Raw genomic sequence first — 22130 nt, 5'->3', positions numbered from 1 at the left:
TATACTATTAGGCTCTAGAAAATGTCCCCATTAGATTAACACTGTGTGTTGTATTCTTTAAACTGCATACATTAAAAAGAGAGAGGTGTACAAAAGGCTACTTTAGTTGAACTATTGTGTTAAAGTGGGTTTTAGATGCAAGGATTACTGTGAGATGCTTGAACAACTTTTATTTGTCAAAGCACAAGCATTTTCAATCTCAAAACAGCACATAAGTGCAGTAAGTCTCAGTCCATCTCCTACGTCATATGTCAGACAATCTTAGCATTTCAATGCAGTGTCCTACTATGCTGCTTATGATTTTCAAGCAACTGTTGTTCATCAAGGTCATTTCCACCTGTATCCTTAGCAACCCAGATAATGAAGAAAGCCTCTGTCAGTCATGGAGCCCAACTCCTCTTGCCAACTGAAGTCATTGTAATTCAAATTAACCAATTCAACTCAAATTACCCATCTCTGTTCTGTACAGCAGTGCAGGCAAATTGTGACCACAGCAGATTTCACAGCAACAATATTCTGTGATTTGAGAGAAATGTCATGATCCCCTCCATTTTAAAAAGAGCTGAAAGATTAAGACCATAAATTCTAACTTTTACAACCACGATTACATCATTAAAACACCATCTTTTATTGTTACATTGATACATGAGTGAAACATTGATATTAAACTTATCTCAGCCAAGATACATTTTTCTTTCTTAAACAGTGACAGTTTAATAACCTCTGCTATAATCATGTCAGATGCTACAAAATGTAACTCTACATTGTGAAGTTTTTATGGGCACCATATGACATTTCTCCTGTTAAATAAACATATACAGCTTTCAGTATCTGACATGGTGGTATCTCAAATGTGTTTGTAATATATATATTCTCTCCTGTTCAAAACAGTGAGTTATGAGTCATTCCATGACCAGACTATGCCTGTGTTTTACAGTGAGCCTGACCATAAAGTCATTTTATTCTTACCAACTGCTGTAATATATTCACAGGAGGTCTCTGTGCAACAATGCAGTTTTGTCCAAAACATAGGTTGATTTTTGTGGCCAAGACTACAGTTGTCCCATTTTTCTTCAGATATGCACACCCAAAATGGTAATATAATATTTCGTAGTCAAAGACAATTTATTGAAAGACTAAAAATGTTGCATACTTTTTCTAATACACAATCATAAGTTCAGAATTAATTACTTTTAAACCACATGATAAGATATACATACCAAGCTCAAAGATATAACATCTGGCTTCAGGGAGGATTCACCAATGGGGATTTTTGTAGCAATATTTCCTTATCAGTTTTGTGTGCACAGACAGGCCTAAGGCTAACTCTGTTAATCATTGATGATTTCAAAGAGACTTAAATTACAGATATTTCAGTAAGAGATTCAATTCTCAGAACTGTGCAGATCTTCCCAGATACCAGGTCAGAGTCTATGCCAGAGAGATGCAACAGCACCCATTTCATTCTTCACAGTCTTCAGACAATGGGTGGAAACCGGAGCGCTAGGAGAAAACCCACACGGACACAGGGAGAACATGTAAACTCCACACAGACAGGTACCCCAAGCTGGGACTTGAACCCACGACCGAGGAGCTGTTGAGGCAGCAGCCCTAACCACATTGCCACCGTGCCATTCAAAACACACAGCTACTGCATCACAAGGAAAACAGGTGCCTGCAGTGTGTATTCACTGTTAACTGTGTGATTCATCAAAGCAGCAACCCATTGACAATTGAAACTGCAAATACTTTACACATATCAGCTTAAGTCAACCGCAGCAGAAATCTTTGGATTCTCTATTGACTATACATGGCCTCAGTCTTAAAGGCACATGTTTGCCCGATTCATTTTATAACAGAAACTTTGATTTAACATCGATTAAAAAAATGTGTTCAGATGCTTATATTTGGGATCATTTAAAACAGTCAGGGCAGGACAGGGCCTTGTAGATTGACCAATTTACTGATTTCTTCCAGTTGCAGAAAACGTCCCCATTGTGACCATCATTCACGACATACGACACAAAGCACCATCAGATTGTTGCTTTAGGAACACATCTCCCTCAAATTCTTAATTTACGACAAATATAAATATAATTTCTGTGATGGATTTGAATTCTCGGATTCACATGATCCTGACTGTAATCTCTCATGCTCAGGCAACACTGCACTTTCTCCACAGCAGGAGACAGGATTTTTGAATAGATTCCTATTTCTAGAATATACATACGAGAAGGAGGGCATACATAAATTAAACAAGAACACAATATCAAATCATTTTCTGCAAGACCAAAACTTTGTTTAGTAACAAAATTTTGTTTTTTTTTGTTTTGTTTTTTAATCTCAGAGTATCACAAAAGTAAAGTTACTAATAAATATCTACAGGAGGCGTGTTTTTATCAGATGCCATTGTCTGAATATTCAGGTTTCCTTTCTCACTTGCATGCTGTCATGTTTTACTGATTAGGCAGGCTGGAGAGAGAGCGCTAGCAGCTGATCAATCACTGCCGTTTTCAGAGATGTCTGTGACTAGAAGCACCCACACGTATCACTTCAGCTCAGAATAACAACAGCGCCGATTCTGCTTCTTGTCAAGTCAACACTGCACGTATTTTTTTGTGATTATAAGTTCTAGTATCACATATATGCACAAATGTTTTCTCCAACCTTACAGATCCAGTCTTCGTGACATATTTGACACTTTGTTTAAATAACACCCTCACCTCATTAGTCACTTTCCAGGCCCCTAACAATAGTTTATTCCCCTATACATAATAAGAAACATGAACCCCATGTTCACTTTTGTTTTTTGTTTATAATGCATTTGCTCAAGAATCAAGCATCGACAATGATAATTCAATCTTTAAGCAATACTGCAATGATTTCAAAAAAGTTGCAGTGGAAACTTTACACATCTGAGTTAAATCAACTTAAATCATTACTCTTTTCTCTAAACGCAATCAGTATAGTTTAATTTGCAACATACATAATCGCTTAATAGCATAGTTTCAAATGAAGGGCATACATACTTTTGACTACAAATGGGTGCATAGAAAATACACACTGAATAAATGTGTAAAACATCTGAAAATTGTCTAGGTGAGCTCTGTCTTCCATTCTGAAAGACATCTGGAATATACATTTACTATTACTGGTGTAAGGACATATATAAAGTGTTCTTTCAAAAAGAGCACCTAATTCAATTACTGTTTTTTCTTTTTTTTAAGTAATTCAGAATCTACAGCTCAGGGAGAAGTTTTTAAATATTTGTATAATCTCTTGTATCTGGATAGTGAGGAAAAGTATTTCATTTCGCAATTAGATTAACTATTTAACAGGAAAGAGTCAAGCTCACAGGCATACCAGAGTCGTAAGTTAACCTAAAGGGAAAAAGGCGAGTTTGTTTAGTATTAATTGGATTTTTTTTTCCAATCCAGGTATTCATAGATGTTATCCTCCTACACAAGCTTCTGCAGATTCCATGGCCAGTTTTGGGATATTGAATTTCAGTGCAGTGGACAGAGTTTCTTGCCAGTACAGTTTCACCTAATCCAGTATTAAGAACCTGTTTGAGTCCCAAGCCCATGCTTTCTATTGTTGGTACATCCTCACAATTATGTTGCAATCACACGTATGAATGACATCAGACATCTGGTTATGTTTAGATGACAGAAGTGGAGTTTAAACTAGAAGTAGCAGACTCTGTCACTGGCCAGGGCCCTGGGAAAAGGCATCAGCTAACAAATAAATAAGTAAAACACATACTAGATGCCAGTATGGGGAGAACAGAGGCTGTGCAATCAAGCCAGTTTGGCAGAAACTGATACTGAAAGCTAATAACAAAAGCACTGGTGTAATTACTGTTAACAAACTAGAACCAAATGAATAGGGAGACTTGCAGGTGTTGGTGAACTCAATACTTTTCTACACAGTGAAGAGTAGTCTATTCTTACTTCACACACATAGGAAGTCTGAAAGTCTGAGGTCAGCCTAGGCAAACATTAATATACATATATTATATATGCAGATTATCGATTCTAATTTGTAATGCTTGTTTGTGAATAAAGATGTGTCTTGATCAATACTATCAGCACAGTCCTATCAACAGTTTCTGCAGAGCTTACGATATCTACACAATATGAAGTTGATGGGAACACCTTGATGGAAACTATGACTTTACCACTATAAAATAAGCTCCTGTTTATAGAGGATGTACCAACCATATCCTTATGTAACTTTTTCCACTTTTTAATAACTTTTTGTGGAGTTTTCCTTTGGTTAATCATGGATATACATTCTTTGGTGAACTGATTTTATTCTGGCAAAGCATTGTAAATTAAATATAAATCACGTTATGTTATTTGCATTATAAAAACTGTCTAAAGAATATTCCATACGTCTCGTCTGTAAAGTTGAGCTCAATACTGCCTGAACAGATTTCATATTTGACACGTGAAGGCTGCAGTCTGTGTAGTTTTGTGCAGAAATCAAATATTTTCCATTTCAGATTTTCACAGACAAAGGGAAACCATTATTTGACAGAGTGTGGTAATCTTCCATTGGCAACACAATCCAAGTCACATCTTACTCAATGTACTTGCTGGCAGATATCCAAAGAAGTAAGCCCACCAGGTGAGCAGGACATTTACTTGAAAGAGCAGAACTTGAAAACAAACTTCCTACCAAACACAATAGGCAGCCAATACATCTGAGAGGAGAATTTCCCCCTAAGTCCTTCCGTATTCAAGGTGAAACATGTTTTTGCTAGCGGGGTTATTCATATACACTTTACACTTCTGCATAAACCCTACAGGGATACTACTTGTAAGCAGAATAAATGTATTCATTGAAACTCAATGTTCCATATATTTGTAACTTACCTCTGGCCTTCTGGCTTCCCTTAGATCATTATACACAGAACTCCAGTTACCAAGTCCAAACTATGCATCCATTACCAAGTCACTTGCTAGCAGTGTCCTATAATCTGCAAACAGGAGCAAAATGAGCCAAACCCAGGAAGCACAGGCCAGTGCATGTGGTCAGCTGCAAATGTTATGTCAGCAATAGCCACCCAAGCCTCCTCCTACTGCCCCACCCAGCTAATTAGTGTATAGTCCATACGCAGAACTAAAAACAGTGGTTGTTCAAATGACTGCTTAGCTATACTTTGCATGGACTTAATTTTCAAAGCTCGGTAATGTGTTTTTTTAAAAGATGGATGGAATAACTCTTTCAAATCAATCAAGAAATGAATTTGAGGGTTTAGCTTATTTCCACATGAAAATCAATTCACTTCAATGCTTTTGTATATTATTATGTATTAGGTTTTCCCCCAAAACACAAATAAAAAAAGTATGTCACATGTAGACATTTGAAAGTCAATAATGGTCGATTTTACTCAGGCTACAAATTGTAGCTCAGCACTGAAAGATGGTCAACAATATGATGTGACTTACAAGTGACTTAAAAAATAGATGCTGTATGTATTGCATGTATTGCACTGTACTGTATTCATGCACTGTGCATTACAGTATATTTGTATTCATGGTCTAGTTTGTAGTACATTTGTCGATTAAATATATGTATAAGGTTACAAAGTTATCCAAATGCCTATAGGTTTTACATTACATTCAGAAAGTCTAAGCCTTTTCTATTCACGAAACATCTACACACAGTAAATGTGCATATGCGTCCATGAGTATTTGTATTTCAGTTTTCAATTCCATACAACATAAGGACTGCAAAAACAGAGAGTATAGAGCAAACTCTTGAATGCAGCCTATGCTAGATAATAAGCAACTTTTTTGTATTCAGTTTTAGTTGGGTATAAAGTCATCTACTGTCCTTCTATTCTTTTTTATTTCTTGGCAGACTTACTACATACAGTATCATGTATCCAGGAAATAGTAGGTCAGATAATATATTTGACTCTTTACATAATGAAGGGAATCGGTTAACACTTAAATGATACAAAATCCATTATATATTTATATTTATACAGACATTAAAAGCCCCTCAATCCATGTGTAATGCACCACACTGCTGCAATCACATGCACAAAGAAGAAAAAAGGGAAAAGAAACAATTGTTCGCATAATGGAAAAAGAACTTCTCGGCAGGGCAGGTTTCATCAGGACACACATTTTTCTCATTCAAAGCTGAGCTGCTAAAGCCAGCATTGACAAAAGTGTGATTATCTAAGCTTCTGCCTTCCCAAGCCTGGTTCAAAGACATCGCACATTGGCCTGCTCCCTGCCTAGGAATGAATTATCGCACTGTACATGGTCTTATCCCCACAGCTGGTGCACAAGTGTGAAATTTGCTTTGACAAGGTGCGACTTTTTCATCCACACACTAGCGTACAATCTGGAAAATAAACCAGAACCAGAACCCAGGGATTGACTGGAATCACCACGCAGTATTTGCATACACACCCTGAAACAAGTTAATGGAAGGATTCAATTAAAGACGTAATGCATTACTCAATCAGTGGCTGCTCTTTGGAAACTCTTTGCACTAACTAATACCCGACACTTTTCTTAATCTTTTTAAGACACTGTAAGCCTTTCAGCTGTGAAAAGCAGTAATGTAGGTTTCAAGGTTTTTGCTGATGCATCATTAATATATCTGCACTTTGGCAGGACTTTGAAGTGCTGTCTATATATATTTAGGCAGTTTCTGTAAATATAAGTGTGTTATTTAATTAGGAAAGTAATTCTCAAACTTTGCATTATGTTGCCATTCAAATATCTTTTGCATCTCAAACTTAACCTTTCCAAATTAGATCTTCTCTTCTTTCCCTCACTCTGTTTGTCCTTTCATGATCTCTCTATTTTTTACCACACCATTCACCCATGTTACTTCACTGCTCCATTCCCTTAACTGGCTCCCAATCTCAGCTCACATCCAGTACAAGACTTTGGTTCTTGCCTACCATTGTCTTGACTACAACTAGCTATCTGCAGACTTTCATCTCTACCTATACTCCCTTCAGACCACTTTGGCCTTCCTGCGCCAGAAGACTTGCTGTAACTGTTTTCCATCAAGTAGTCCACTTTACCACCCTGCTAAGTCTTTAGTCAGAATGAATGGTGGTCTAATGAGGTGGCCTCGCCCCCGCTTGCAGTTATATAGAGCTTTAATTGTGTCAGAATCCCATGATGCTGAGATTATGACATGCATTACTCCTTTGCTGAAAGTAAGACTTGTAATGGTCACATCATCTGCCAAATAACAAGCATCTTAGAACTCCACCTTTCAGATATCTGCTATCATGACAGTCACTCAACAAAAAACAAAAAAACATCACAATAATAATGCAAGGTACCAAAAAATGAACGCAACAATTAACTTTCACTTTGACATTGCAAGTTTAAAGATGTATCAGTTAAATATATTAGATTGAATAATCAGTAATTAAAATAATTTGATTTTGCCATACCTTGACATTGTATTTAAGAATGTCTGTCCATTGTCAATCCCACAAATCTTTCCAATAGCACAACCATGTTAGATAGATCAGAGGTATTTCTCCACTGAGAGCCAGCCCTTCCTTTTTGCCATTCATGAAACATTAAGGTCAGCTTGGGTTCCCACCTCATTTCCTATTGGTTTGCTGAGTTAGAAAAGCACAATATTTAGTTGGTTGCTATGTGATCGAGAGAGGTTGCCAAAAGTTTAAATCAATGTGAGTGAACCTGTGTTTTGTCGATAAGCCTGCCGACTGTTTGATTGAAGCCTGATGATAAGGTGGCCTATTGTTTAGCTGCACTTAATCTCAATACCGACATTTTCAAGGACTACATAAAGTGAATTTATCAGCCTTGGAAAGTTACTATGAGACACCTTTCCTTAGAAAATGATTGAAAAGCCTTTCCTTCCTGTCAATAGGCACACCATGATTACTTTTTCTACTGTTTCACAAGATCTCCTCAGCTTTGTAATTCCAATACAGTAAAAACTACCACAATAATGGCAAGATTTGACAGGATTTGACAGGATTAATCCATCTCTCTGCACTGCAAGGCACTTTAAAGAGCAAAAGTGAGTTGTGTCTGTCCTCCACTTTGCATTTGATTATGGTTGACTGACATTTTAGGTCACAATGCAATAGACAGAAGGGATTTGAACAACTGAACTCCAGAGTAAGTGAAAAAAACACTTAAACTAATGTATTTTTGCAAAATCGGATTCAAATGAAATTTTCATTTACAATAAATAAATACCCGTTACTGAAATTAATAAAAACCTGACATTGACAAGGCTAAAGAATCAGATAAGACTTTGTACCTGAGGTGGAGTTCAGAGTAACTTCATTATTCTGTAACCATTATGGATATACAAAGGCTCTGTGACTTCTTCACATCTGGCTTGTGACATGATCCCGCCTGGGCACTTTGAAGTAATTTAAAGTTGCATGAACAGCCTGGAACCACCTGTGGACTGACTGGCTGACAATTTGACAATTTGTTGGTTACATTTCCAGAGACGCACAAAAGGGGAGTCACAGCATGAAGCGGGCCATGACCTGCCCCAGAGCCCGGCTGCCCAGGAGAGGTGGCCCCTCTGTCAGAACAATCCTGAGAGGTCACCGCTGTTGTTTATTTAATTCCTGCCACACAGGGCCTTGATTTTAAGTGCTAATTAATGTATTTATTTACACTCCATCTGCTGCTGTGACATGCATGCCCCCCCTGTTGCCTCTGTTTGACAGTCAGCCAATGGAGGGTGTAATGTTAGCTTTCTGTACCTCAGCATGATGGAGGCCACTGCTAACAATGTCTTTTTGGTATTCCCATACAAACATAATTTGGTTATCAAGATAATTAAGGAGGTAGAAAAGGTAGAATCTCTACAGTGCATTTGTAGGTCATAGTTCCTCCTATGAACCAAACTGCAGAATCTTACATCACCGCTACAGACACACATACACAAGTAATAATGGCATGCAAGACTGCAATTTTGTTGTATACTTAAAAATGGCTGGTGTCCCTTCTAGATAGTTATAAACGTAATTGGGAATGTGCACAACACTTCCATAAACAATAGTTTTTCTGTTTTTCTTCTCATCTGAAACAAAGCGGAGTTCAGTATTCTTACAAATACTATACCACAAAATGAAATGTTAAGATGAGGGATCCAATTTCCCCATCTCCAAACAGGCACGTGGAAAACTATCTCAGCTGGGTCTCTGGAGCCCCAGACTACACAACTGTAAAATCCAGTCTAAATACTAGACGTGCATTTAAAACACAATGCTGGGTTTGTTTCTTAATCGTATCCAGGGGAAGAACTTGGGTTTTTAACTGTGCCTCCCTGGTCTTTGTAGAATGACTGCTAATGCATTCCTGCTAAGCTGGCTCAGATAACCAGGTCTCAATTGCTTTTCCATCTGCAGCAGCAAACAGCAGAGCTTCTGAGGAAGTCATGACATCACAAGGGTCTCCACGAACCTTTAATTTGAATGAATGAGAACAAAGGGATGACAAAGGAGTGATTCACTAAACTCCCTTTTAACTTGCAGAAGCAAACCATCAACGCTGCCATTTTCAGTTTGTCTGCATTTTCTTTTTTCATATACATTAACTTACAATCACCACTTACTTTTCCCCTGGTACACCCCACAATTTAAGAAAACCTAACTGCTATCCCCCAGCTGATTGCACGCTACAACACCCTGCGTTGTGCACTCCTAAGAAAGCTTTGCACAGGATTAAGGCTGAAAACTGAATGCAAGATAATTTCACAATTTATTATTAAATAAAGGTTAATGTATATTGATTGCCAAATACTCAAAACAACAACAACAACAACACAAAAACAACAGGATGTTTACACTTAACATCAAAAAAGAATTTACTAAAAAGCATTTTTTATTTTTTTAATGAAATAAATGTTCATTTGTTAATGTATTACCACTTGTTTGAAATACTACTAAAGACTAAGGTTCTGCTCATATAATTAAAATTAAATTGATATGCCCAACAGTAGATACAGCTTCTTCCTGTAATAACACTGTATTTGCATTGCCTCCAGGAGTACTTCACAGAATTGATATACAGCAGTTTAGTAAAGGTAAATCGTTTAATTTTAAATGACTTTATTTGGATATTGTATTCTGTCTACATATCATGTTGCCAATCTCAAATAAAAGGATCTCAGTTCAGGAAAACCCAACACATCAATTAAGCCCTCATGCACTTCACTTCCATACAGTATCTTTAATGTAATTTGATAATTTGTTTTAAGAATATTTCCTGTCTTGGGTTATTTCCAAAGGCATGAAAGAAAAACTTCACAAACCAAGACTGGTTTTTGCACAGTTAAATTGTAATGAATATTCTTCTACCTTCCATATATCTGGAGTGGTTGACTATTAAAACTGTTGGTAAAACTGACTTATTCAGTACTCTAAACCTTGGCATACAATCTTGGCTGTTTTGGACATGTGAAAAAAGACACACTAAAGAAAAAAGAAAAATAATCCAATGAGTCTGTGTATCAAAGAAGCCGAGGTTTCTCACCGAAAGTTATATTTTATTTGCAAGTTTATAATGGGGGTGAGTGTGCAGGTGGGTGAGCAGGAGGGGTTGGCGAGCCACGCAAAATTGTCAGATTAAATAGGTGTGCCTTAAGTTTTAAAGGGTTCGGATACACTTTTCTACAGCACCCATCTCACATGACATGGGTCCCAGATTCTCAGAGATTGGTTAATACAAAAAGTCTATAGGCACAATGGAAACAATAAAAATCCAAGAGGAAACCGGTATGTGTGTGAAAATACGTGACCCACCTATCGATCTGAAAGGAGAGACAGGAGAATAGCTCGGTAAGAGGAAACGTGGCACCTCTGAGTACAATCCATGCTGATCATGTTTCAAACCAGAGTCCTGAAAAGATCTTTATATTGTCTGGAAAAGGTGTTATAGCAGCATTACTTGTTTAATCAAATGACTCAGGCAGTGACTAGTTACCACACGCAGCGCCATTCTGACCTCTGTTTGGATGTTAGTAACCAAACATAGTATTTGTCCATGTTACAGTACAGTTCACCATCAAATCTCAGCAGCTCAGCAGTGCTGGGATCAGTCAGTACTTGAAATAGACAACTGCAACGAACTCCAAGTACTGGAAGGTCTCCCGTGCACAACCAATCTTAATCTCCATGGGGTTTCTTTGTTAAATAAACATTGCACAGCAATCTGGTTTACAACTCCCCATTGTTTACAGACAAAAGTTAAAAGGAAATTACTTCAATGAGGGAAAGAAGCACTTAAGCACATATGTATTCTATAATGGAAGCTGACTGGAGCAATGTCTGTATTAATATAGTCTTGTGCCACCAGCAACATCTCAGGTTGCACTATATTTACATAAAGGGCTTTGCTCAAAACAAGAACCATGCCTCGTACTGCTTTTTTGTCAATAAACAAAGAGATGTGGGAATGTAACTGCGTTTTATTGAACTGTTTTCTGTTTCAACTTCAGTACCTATATATCTAGCAGACAACATATTCTAGAATTTAAAGTGGTCAATTCTATCAGTAGGTTTTTTTCTTGTATCTCACCTTCATGAATTGGATTTTAACTCACACACGTATTTCCATTTCTGCACTACTTCATGAATGCAATGGCCTCAAAGGGGTGTATCGAGTTGTATTGTTTACCCATCATTTTCTGAAAAAGGCATTTCAATGGGCCCTCTGTACAACCTGGCAAACACAGTCTTCAATAAACATTTACAAATACCAGGCAGTAAACATGTGTGTCAAAATGCCTTTCTAGTTAAACTTTAATCATTTCATAACATCATCCTTGATCCACTGCAGGCAATGACAGGAATGCCCGTTTCCTGAGAATATCAGCGGATCTCAGATTGTATGCAAAATATTGGCACGGCCGCTGCAATTCATCACAACGAGCAACGGCTAGTCGAGGTTTTTGATGAGAAGGTGGTTTCTGGTCTAAAATCTTTTGCATGTGTGTCAAAAGCCTCAAACTGGGCATAATGCAAATAGAGGTTCATGCACAATTAAATCAAGACGAGGAATAATGGTCGGAAAATGAAACTAGACATCTCCTCCTTGTTCAATGTATTGGGCCTCATTCACTAAAGAGCATTAATGTAAAACGCGCACAATAAGCACGATTACCACATGTGTTGTACACCTGCTTTATTCATGAGTGGCAGTAGTAGTAGCAGTTGGCAACGTAGCACACATGGAGCACATGGGGTATTAAAAGCTGGATTCCATAGTGTTTTACAGGTGTAAGGGGACTCACGAAGTGTAGAGTTCATTGAGGCAAATTCACAACAGCCATTTTGTGGGAGGTGGACGTAAAGAAGTGAAGCATTACTTACTCAATTAAGCGTACACATGCACAGGCACACGCACCACCTAGTCACCACATGGAAGCATTGGTTTGAAATGTCTCACCCAAGGGAAAGAGTAGCAGCTACTCCTCGCTTACAAAACTTCTCAAACCAAGGTGATTGTCCTCAGATGTCCTCAGAATCCAGGTACGGACCATACAAAGAAGAAGTAGGATAGTAGTTGGCTGTTTTTTCTTTAGAGCTTGACTAAAATTTAAGTGGGTCTCTGTTAGCATGTCTTTGGAGGGGATTACGTTTGATCACTACAGCAAAGTTAAGCAGCACTGGTATTATATGAACCTACCTACCCTGTGAGAGCCTTGACAACCCAGTCCAAAATGTCCAGTTAGCTTTTTCTTCTTTCTATTAGAATTATTTTGCATATTAATAATTATTATTATTATTATTATTATTGTTTCTTAGCAGATGCCCTTGTTCAGGGAGACAATACAAAGTGCAATAATACAGTGCAATTCAAGGCATAATACATTTTACTGTCAAGTACTATTAAGATAATAATAAAATTAACATGGAATCAGTAGGCTTCAGACAAAGTTTAACATTTAGCATTCAAAGATAAACTGAACAATAAAGACTTATAGGAAGACACTTTCTCTTTATATATTTGTATACAGCATGAACATCATTTACGATCTCACTAAGCCAATAATGGAAAACCTATGATACACATCAGAATAACATGTGCACTGTGTTTAAAATGATGGCGAGAGGAGAGACCATCTGAAAATGTCCTGCAGCCTGATTTTACACACGCAGCTGTTATCAATTGACAGAGCCAGAGATTGTTGACCTGTTTCCTCTAATTTGGAGAAAGCACTGATAATAGATTCACAGCAAAAGAGAGATACAATTCTTGTGACTGGGAAATCTTTGGCTCTGTAATAGCTGTGTATTGGAATAATCATTTTGTATAGCTACGTATTGGAACAGTATATTATTTTTCAATAAAGACAAATGTATTAGAAGGATCTGTTGGTCGATAAATCTTCAAGACTTTTCACTAAGAAAGCAGACTGTAAATCTCATATGGAACTGAGAAGAATTGTACTGGTGAAATTGATGAGTGGCAAGATAAGGAAACCACGTCTGACTTTGAACCCACCCAGAGCCTTGGGCATTCTGCCAATTGTGTGGCATCCCAAGGGGGAATCCGGGTCACAGGCGGCTAATGAAACAGATCAGATCCAAACCACCAATGCTTTGGAGGATAGGGACCAATCTGTGCTCAAAGCACAATGGCACTGCATGTGTATTTTACCTCATGTGGATGCAGACACAAACTCATATTAAACGAACACAGACCAAAGCCTTTCCTAGCAAACAAAATGAAGTCTATGCTCTTCCAGATTTGTGTCCACAGTCTAGAACAACAATTCTAAATCATGATATAGTTTGGCTTACAAACAACAACCTTAGAACCCAGTGATTGAAACTTTAGATTCGGCCTGTAACAAAATAATGCTTGCATGGGATGAATATTTACATTGAGACCGGAGGCCAACTCTCTTGTTTACAATTATCCAGTTTCCATTTTTGTACACAGTCTCTGTATAAACTTAGTCCTGCTGCTGTCGGCTACACTGCAATGCTGAAATACTTCAGTCACGTTAGATATTCCATCGATATTTTAGTTGACAATATTCCACCAAGACATATCTTGTTGCTGGCCCACTGGGGGGGTGAGTTTTAAATATAACTGTAGACCTTCTGTACTTTACATCTTTTAAATATGAGACCTTTACAACCCTACAAGGAAAGCAAGGTAGTGGTGAGAATAAATCCAGTTAATTTAAACTGTTTGCTGTGCTATCCCATGAGACCCAAAAGTCCTTTTCCTTAAAACAGCTTTGTACCGAAGAAGAAACCCAAAATGTAGGCTAATTGCAAAAGGGAACGTCAGAAGTTGAATTTGTGCTGAACGGCCAGCAGCTTTCTCCCAGGCTGGTTTAGCAATAAGAAGTGTTTTTTACACAATAGTTTTTTTTTCTTTTGAGACTTTAAAAAAACGAACAAAACAAAAAGACTTCAGCTGGCACTTTCCCCTGTGATCAGGAGCAATACACAGCATCATAGCCTGAAACCTGCTCCAAGCTTCCTTCTCAGGAAGAGCAGTAAACACAATCAACGATATAAAACTCCCCTTGAGACAAACAGTGACAACCAGGTAAAGAGTCGAGCACTGTGAAGAATAATACCTTTGTCTGGATGCGTTACATTTTATACCTGAATGTTTTCTACCTTTTTATGTATATTTTGTGTGTAAAACAAAATACGTTTAATGCAAAATTACAAACAACTGAAACATCAAATAGATCAACAAAAGGGGTAGTTGCAGGGTTAACTCAAAATTAGATTTTAAAGTGAATTAATTACACAATTAAATGAATAGTCAGAAGTAAAGTGGAATTATGTATGATTCAAAAGTGTTTTTGCTAGTTTGAGCGCAGCATTTTGGAATTTCATATAGTATACTGCCCTCTGGTGTCTATTTATAGTTATAACAATAAAAGCAGATGGTGACGTCTTTTCTTCAAAAACACCTACACAGATAGTGTTTGTAACCCAGACACACTTAACAACAATGGCACCAATTCTTAATCAAGTGATGTATGAATACCACAGTAATAACACATGAAAACCTTACGCATTAAATCTGAGTTCTGCTGTTAATCATGTGTAACAAGGTTAGGGTCAGAGTTAGGGATAGGGTTAGACTAGGTTAGATGTTAGAGATAACATGTGATGAACATCAGATCTCTGTGGAAGTGCAGGAGGGGTCCATGTTATTCCTGTGGGACTCATACATTCATTTATTAACAATTGGTGCTAATTATTAAGAAGTGTTACCCGCAAATCCAATACAATTAGAAATTCTTCCTGTGTAGTTTAGGTTTATGTTGAAAATATTTGATACAATCATAAATCTATGGCAAGTCTATGGCATTTTAAGGTATCTGCAAATGACTTCCTGTATATAGCCTGAGATTATCACTTCCTGTCACTCATTAATTAATTTATATGTATCTAATGAGTAAACAGGAAGTGATCATCTCAACCAACATACCGGAAGTCATTTACAGATATGTTAAAATGATTTGCAGACATCTCTAAATGAACAGGTAGATATTGCAGATTGCAAAATGATTTGTAGATATATATCGAAATAGACAGGAAGTTATTTTGAGATATTTTCAAATATATTTCAAGATATCTTGAAATGAATTGGAGATATCTTGAAATGAAAAAAAATATCTTCACATTTATTAAGGATATCTTAAAATTAATTTCAGATATCTGTAAATGGAATTACATGAGATATCTTAAATTCATTTAGAGATATCTGTAAATGATTTAAAGATGTTTAAATATTTAAAGATATCTTAAAATGCATTCGAAGATATCTCTAAATGATAACTTGGCTTGCCGTATAAATCATTAGTGTATAACCCTCAATATTTTCCCTATGGGAATATATCCAGCATGGGTTTTTTTTCTTACATTGTGTGGAGAAATGTAGACAGTAATTACTTTTAATAACTAATGAAAGAATCCAAAGTCAAGATTCGTTTTTGTGTTGACGCCAAAGGTAAAGGATTGTAATCCCTGGCAGAGAAAATCTTACACTTCACAGAAATATAGAAACTGACACTGATGGAAAAACACAGATGTTCTACCCCTTGTTGGTATCTCTTCGCACCAAGAGTGTCTGTGACAGCGAAGTGGTTTCGGAGAGGTGAAAATGGACCGGTTTTCTGCAGATAAGCCATACCTAGATATTCACGACAAGGCGGCAACAGAACGGTCTAAAAACGCTGCATCAGCACATTCCCAGGATTCCTCTCTGAGGTCCTGCTGACTGATGGCTATTTATAAAAGAAGCTGCCCCTTGTAGCTCTGGAAAGGCATGCTCGTTTGCCACAGCTCTTTCCTGCAGCAAGGCTGGGGGTAGTTATTATTCCTCCATTTTGTTCAGCTGCTAAGAGTGGTCCCCGTCACCCGCAGAAGCAAATCACCCAACAGCAGTGGCTCCCGGTGGGCTTTCAACATACCCCCTTTTCTGGGGCTAACCTCCACAACCTTATCAGCACAACAGGCCTGGACATCATCACAATGGCTAGGGGTATCTCAATCTGCCCTTAGTCAAAGTGTTCCTCGAATTCAAACAGCAATGCCAAAGACATCTGTGGCTTGGCTTTTTTGACAGCTAGCCAGTATACAAAGTTTTTCTTCATGCTTGCTTGACTCTACAGGACACAAGGAATGCAAAGCTTGCTACAGAGCAGTTTAGTGCCAATAATTAACATGCTTCAAATGAAGGCATTGACATGGAAAGGGAAAACATTCAAGTGAATTATTCAGAAAGAAAAATCATTGTAAAGTTACTTACATTGTAAGTTAATGGCCAACGAGGGAATCCACTGCTCCACAACACTAATTATTTTGTAGGTGTAGAAAATCGGAAACAGTGTTATAAGGGAAGTATTGTTTAGACGTGACAGATGCTAATCTCTGGTTTGCAGCCAAAATGTTACACATTAAAATAAAGCCCCATGATTGGTCTTTTTAGTCATATAAGTCATACATAACTCGTTTTTTCCATCAGAATAGGATGTGTTCAAAATCAGGGCTTGTGTGTATTTGCCTTTCTTTCTGTGTCTTGGGAAGTCTGTAGCAGATAGAGACACTTGGTTCCCATAACAATTAATTATCCTTGCCTTGACACTTTCAGGGGATGAGGTCAACGTGTTTAAATTGATAACAAACCTTCCTGTTGTTTCTAGGAGTTGTCCTCAAGGTCAAGTGGTGTGGTGGAATTTTATTGAATGGGCCTGACAAAGGGGCATCACGTTTACTCATAGTTTATATTGTTGATTATTCAGTAGCCAATATAATCTGTTACACTTGTAATGCATATTCATTGTTCTTTCAATTAATCCCATATATGGACTCTTTCTTTCTTCTGTCTTGAGGTATCAGCCTACAATAGCTTAACCTCACCCTACAATAACAGCCAAGGCATTAGTTCACAACATACTGGCCTATGGTAACTCACCTGACCAATGGCTCTGGGTTTCCTATAGCCCTGCATTCCAGTCGCACTGGGCTTCCTGCTGCCACTTCTTGGCTTTTGAGTTTCTGTGTGAAGTGTGGAGGTGTGGGAGGGCCAGAGAGTTTGCTCCTGTCTTGCTGGGCACTCACGTCCTGGGCCTCTGCTGAGAGAGAGCTCAGTACCGGCGGCTGCTGGGGAAGGACTTTGCCCAGCTGTTCTGCTGAGGTACTGGGCGGCACAGTGGGGTTCTTCGGGGACAGATACCCGCTGTCTGGTGATGAGGAGTCATCGTCCACGTGGCGCTCCGTTTTCGCAGAGCCCCTGAACAGGGACGAGAGCTCCTCTATAAAAGAGGCTGCCTTGCTGCAAAATTCATTCTTGGATGCAGTATTACTCTGGTACAACTCCTGATGAACGAGTTTTGGTTTGTCTTGCTTGTATTCAGGAAGAATAGATTTACGACATTTTAATTTGTCTGGTTTGGACATATCATGTGAATCTCGGAGCTCCTTTTCTGCGGCTACTGGCAACTGGGGGTTTCTATGGAAGCCACAGGGAGTGCTGGTGTCAGAATGATCCAAGGAGGGGGGTTTGGTCTGAGGGGAATTGTGAAGTGTGTCCTGAGAAGTATGTAATTCCACAAAAGGAGCAGTTTTGGTCTCTACAGCGGATGCATTGTCAGTCATGTTAAGAAAAGGCGAGTTGAAGAAATAGGAAAATTGCTGATCGGAGCTCGAATCTTCGGTGTCATCTTCAGAAAACGCCTCTCGGGCGAGATCAAGGCTTTTATTGATCTCCTCCTGGCTGAGGAAGGCCGAAAGCACAGAGAAGTCTCCATCAGATCCTTCCACTTCTGTTAATGTGTCAAAGTAAAGGTCCCCATGCGAGGAAGCCTCTGATGGTGGCGTACTGTTGCTGACACCCTCCCATGCCCTTCTCTCGGCAGAGTACGCCTCCTTCAACATCTGAGACAGAGGGACAGTCTGGTCACAGTTCCCGTCCTGCATTCTGGAATACAGTGCCATGTTAGACCACTAGAACGTACAGAGACTCCAAAGACTACAGTTTTCAGGTTAAGTGGGATCAAAATATTTAGTTTTCATTAGAATATAATTTAAAAATAAAATCTAAGCAGTTAAGACCTCATTAACCTATAGATAATATAATTTAAAAAAACATGGCATCATAAATAAATACAGATTATTGGAAATTGTCACCTCTGTCATACTTATTTTCCTCCCTTGGCTTGTGCATAGTAATTTCTTCTACCCATAACTTCTCACATATAGACATTCATAGCTGCACAAGCAGTCCCCAGTGCTGCAGTGTAATGGTTTGTGAGAAATATTCCAGGTCGGCAATCTGTCGACACACTGGGCAGCATTACCGCTCTCCCTCGTTGGGATCGGACTGGTCTACATCTGACATCTGTTGTAGTGTTTTGTTGTTGTTTTCTACATAGGATTTGCTCTGCAGAATTTAAACTAAACTCACATCTTGTCCACACTATTGGGAAATCACAGATTCAGCTTGGACACTGAGCACCGCTCACTCAGGACCAATTTGCAGGTGTCATTTTATCTCATCATCACAAATCTGGATCACATTACATTTTCATTGGACATATCCATCATCCTTTATCCTGGTTAAACGATTGCTTAGTATTATCATTACATATCAAGGCTCCCAACATTTTCTACAATATCCATGAGTCTGATAAAAACCACTGTGGGCACTACAGATCCAATGTGATGTGTTCCAGAAGACACTTTAATGCTAACCTTTAATGAAAAACTACCAAAACATGGATTTTCATGAAAGGAAAACTATTAAAATCCAGTTTTTAAATAAGTTAAATTACAGGTACTTGAAGAAAGTCTATGGAAATCAAAAAAATATATGAATTATGCTATATCTGTATACTAAGACTAAAATGTTACAAAGGTTCTAGAATTAACAGAAACCGAAAGCTAGTTATAAAAACATAATAAGAAACCCTTTATTGGTGTTTTTTTTGGGGGGGTGATAAAAAACTACTTTTATTTTCTTTTTTAAACCTTATGATCCCACCTTACATGTCACAAACATTTAACAGACTCGCCACAAATATATTTCCCAGTTTACCAGGATATGACATGGGTTAAGGAAAGTAGTGCATGTAAATTATTTACTTAGGCCTGGATTAAATCACAAGTTTGACCTTCATGTACTCATTAACTGTGAATTACAACCCCAGTACTTGATGTTGGGTTTCTATTTACCAAAAGCCTCTTCCTGCTTCCCAATGGAAACCCACCATTATGCACTGGGTTTGTTATTTACAGTTGGCTGCTGAGTTGAGGTTTTCGTTTAATCTATAAAGCAGCTTGACTTTACTTCCATTGCTTTTACATGCATCTAGGTCATTATTTGAATATCCATTTGTAAACTATTGAATTGTATCATTAGAGTTTAAAATGTTATTTATTTTTCCAAATACCCCATTACCTTTAACAATTACACTGACTGTAAAGGCAATTCAGGTTCATAATTAAAGTAGTTATCAATGCATTGGCAGACATTAATTGTGAAATAAATGTAAATGTCTGTGTTTGGCTTCATAATGCAGTTTAAGAACTTTTCCCCCCTACCCCAAATACAAACAGACTGAGATAGTAGTAAACATCTACTAGGTTTATTTAAGTTTTTATAAAACCTGATAAGGGCTCTTTGATTTGCACAACTGAAATACTGTTAAAAAGTCATGCAAAACACAGGTCCCAACTTATAAAAGCATATTCCTGGAAATAGCTCTAAAGAAAGTTTAATTGTTCAGCTCAAAACAAAATAATCTCCCCTTCTTATAACCAGTAACTGAGGAACTTATACTAAAGAGAATGAGATTTGAATGTTTGTTATATAAAATATTGAGCAATTAGTATTTAATTTAATCATTCAACTTAAAATAACATCCTGCAAACACAAATACATGTATATTTCTAGTAAGATGTCACTATACTCAAACAGAAATCATGCACTACATTAATCATTGTAATTATAAGGATTACACTTCCATTCATTGAAAAATGTGTTATCTTTGATTGTGTTTTGTTTCAATATGCTTGTTTTTCGCTCTCTCTCAATATATACCATCTTAAACATTTTTCACTTTTACAAGCCACCACAACTCCCCCCACACACACATTTTGTAAATAAAGAGAACGAGAAAGTTCCAACATTGTAAGAGCAAGTTGGACATTCTTACAGTGCCGTGTCATATTTACCAGCTGTTGTTATTTTTAAAACTATTACAGTCATGGCTCGGAGGTTCCTGTTATAATTAATATGGCCCTGTTCAATTCATTTCAAATGACAGATTACTGATGTAGAAATTTGATTTGTCCATGAGAAAGCCTTGTTGAGAACACTAAGCACATATTAGAACAATATGAAAAAGCAAAGCACAGTACTGAGAATAGATTTGCTATACTGAGTATGCCATATTATCCATATTATTTTCTGTTATTTCTCTCATTATGTCTACGTTCACACTCATTGCTGTCTTCTAATATTTAGTTTAACTATGTATGACTTACTGTTGTTCACTGTAAAGCATATCTAAATGTATGCTTTGTAGAGATGTTATAGCTTGTCATGTCGTACATATGTTATACATTGTGTACTAATGTTGGGAAAAAAAAACGCACAATGTTTTAATGTTAATGATGATAAGGACGGTGATAATGATTATTATTATACTTTCAAATATTGCTAAATGCATATGAAAAATATGTGGTTTAATAACTTGATTTTATTATGAGACAATAAAAAATGTATTTCTCCAATATCTTGGGTTATTTGTCACTGTATATGATCATCTATCATTAAATCTTTAATTTCACAGATTTTACAATCGTTTACAGCATAAATAATAGCAACATTCTGTTCCAAAAAGAATACAAATTCTATTTTGATTAAATTAAAACCAGATAAGGCTACATATGTGTTTATACTAGTTGCCAGATATTGTCAGGACTGATATGTTGATTTATATTTATTCTGATCTAATAACTTAGATGTAACCTTTTACATTGATTTTACATCTTTTTCCTAAAGTGCATTTCTATGCATTTGGTAAGTTGGGATACTCTTCAAAATGAAAATAAATAAACACAAATTCAACAAAAGAATCTCATTAACTTTCAAAATGGTTACTGTTGAAACTATCCACCAAGTTAAACATATTTCAGCTAGGCATCAATATACATTCATACATATTTTAATAATTTCACATTAAATCTTGTAAATACTAGGTGAATTCAATTAAAATTACTGCACATTACCTTCCACTTTGAAAGCCTGTAGTCAGAGGTCAGTATTCCAGTGCAAGATCTAGTATAAGAAACTATTTCAAGTAAAAAGTGTAGCTGCTGATAGTCAGTAAGAAAGCAGACCACGACAAGCCGGGAGTTCAGTGTGGCCTGCAAGCTACATCTGTCCTCTGTGACAGACTTCACCATGTCATCTATATTTGGTAGCTGTGCTCATATTTCATCCAAGTGCTTGTATCTGGAATTTTGATAGAAGAGACACGGGCAAAGTAACGAGTGAAGTGCCTTAACTATGGTTCATAATGAACAGCAATTAAAAGACGTTATTTAGGTGCCAATAACAATATTACCACAACTGTTTTGTTTTAAATAAACT

The 22130-nt window shown here is 37.3% G+C and overlaps 1 protein-coding gene across 4 annotated transcripts in view; it reads right to left on the bottom strand.

Moving 5' to 3' along the window:
• The window catches only part of palld (palladin, cytoskeletal associated protein), a 100781-nt gene extending 78869 nt beyond the window's left edge, over nucleotides 1-21912 (bottom strand). For 2 of the 4 annotated variants that reach the window (XM_066719961.1, XM_066719962.1), the window contains exons 1-2: nucleotides 21767-21911; nucleotides 17448-18452 (exon numbers count right to left, since the gene is read on the bottom strand). In XM_066719961.1, the coding sequence (XP_066576058.1) occupies nucleotides 17448-18451 (1004 nt within the window). In that variant the 5' untranslated portion in view covers nucleotide 18452; nucleotides 21767-21911. Of the gene's footprint in view, nucleotides 1-4880; nucleotides 5018-17447; nucleotides 18453-21766 lie in introns of those variants that run through there. The other 2 variants (XM_066719963.1, XM_066719965.1) reach the window with 2 other exon arrangements.
• Between the last annotated feature and the right edge of the window lie 218 nt (nucleotides 21913-22130).

The sequence above is a fragment of the Amia ocellicauda genome, chromosome 13 (assembly GCF_036373705.1).
Source record: "Amia ocellicauda isolate fAmiCal2 chromosome 13, fAmiCal2.hap1, whole genome shotgun sequence".
In the NCBI taxonomy this organism is placed as follows: domain Eukaryota; kingdom Metazoa; phylum Chordata; class Actinopteri; order Amiiformes; family Amiidae; genus Amia; species Amia ocellicauda.
This window is presented reverse-complemented; position numbering and strand designations above follow the sequence as displayed.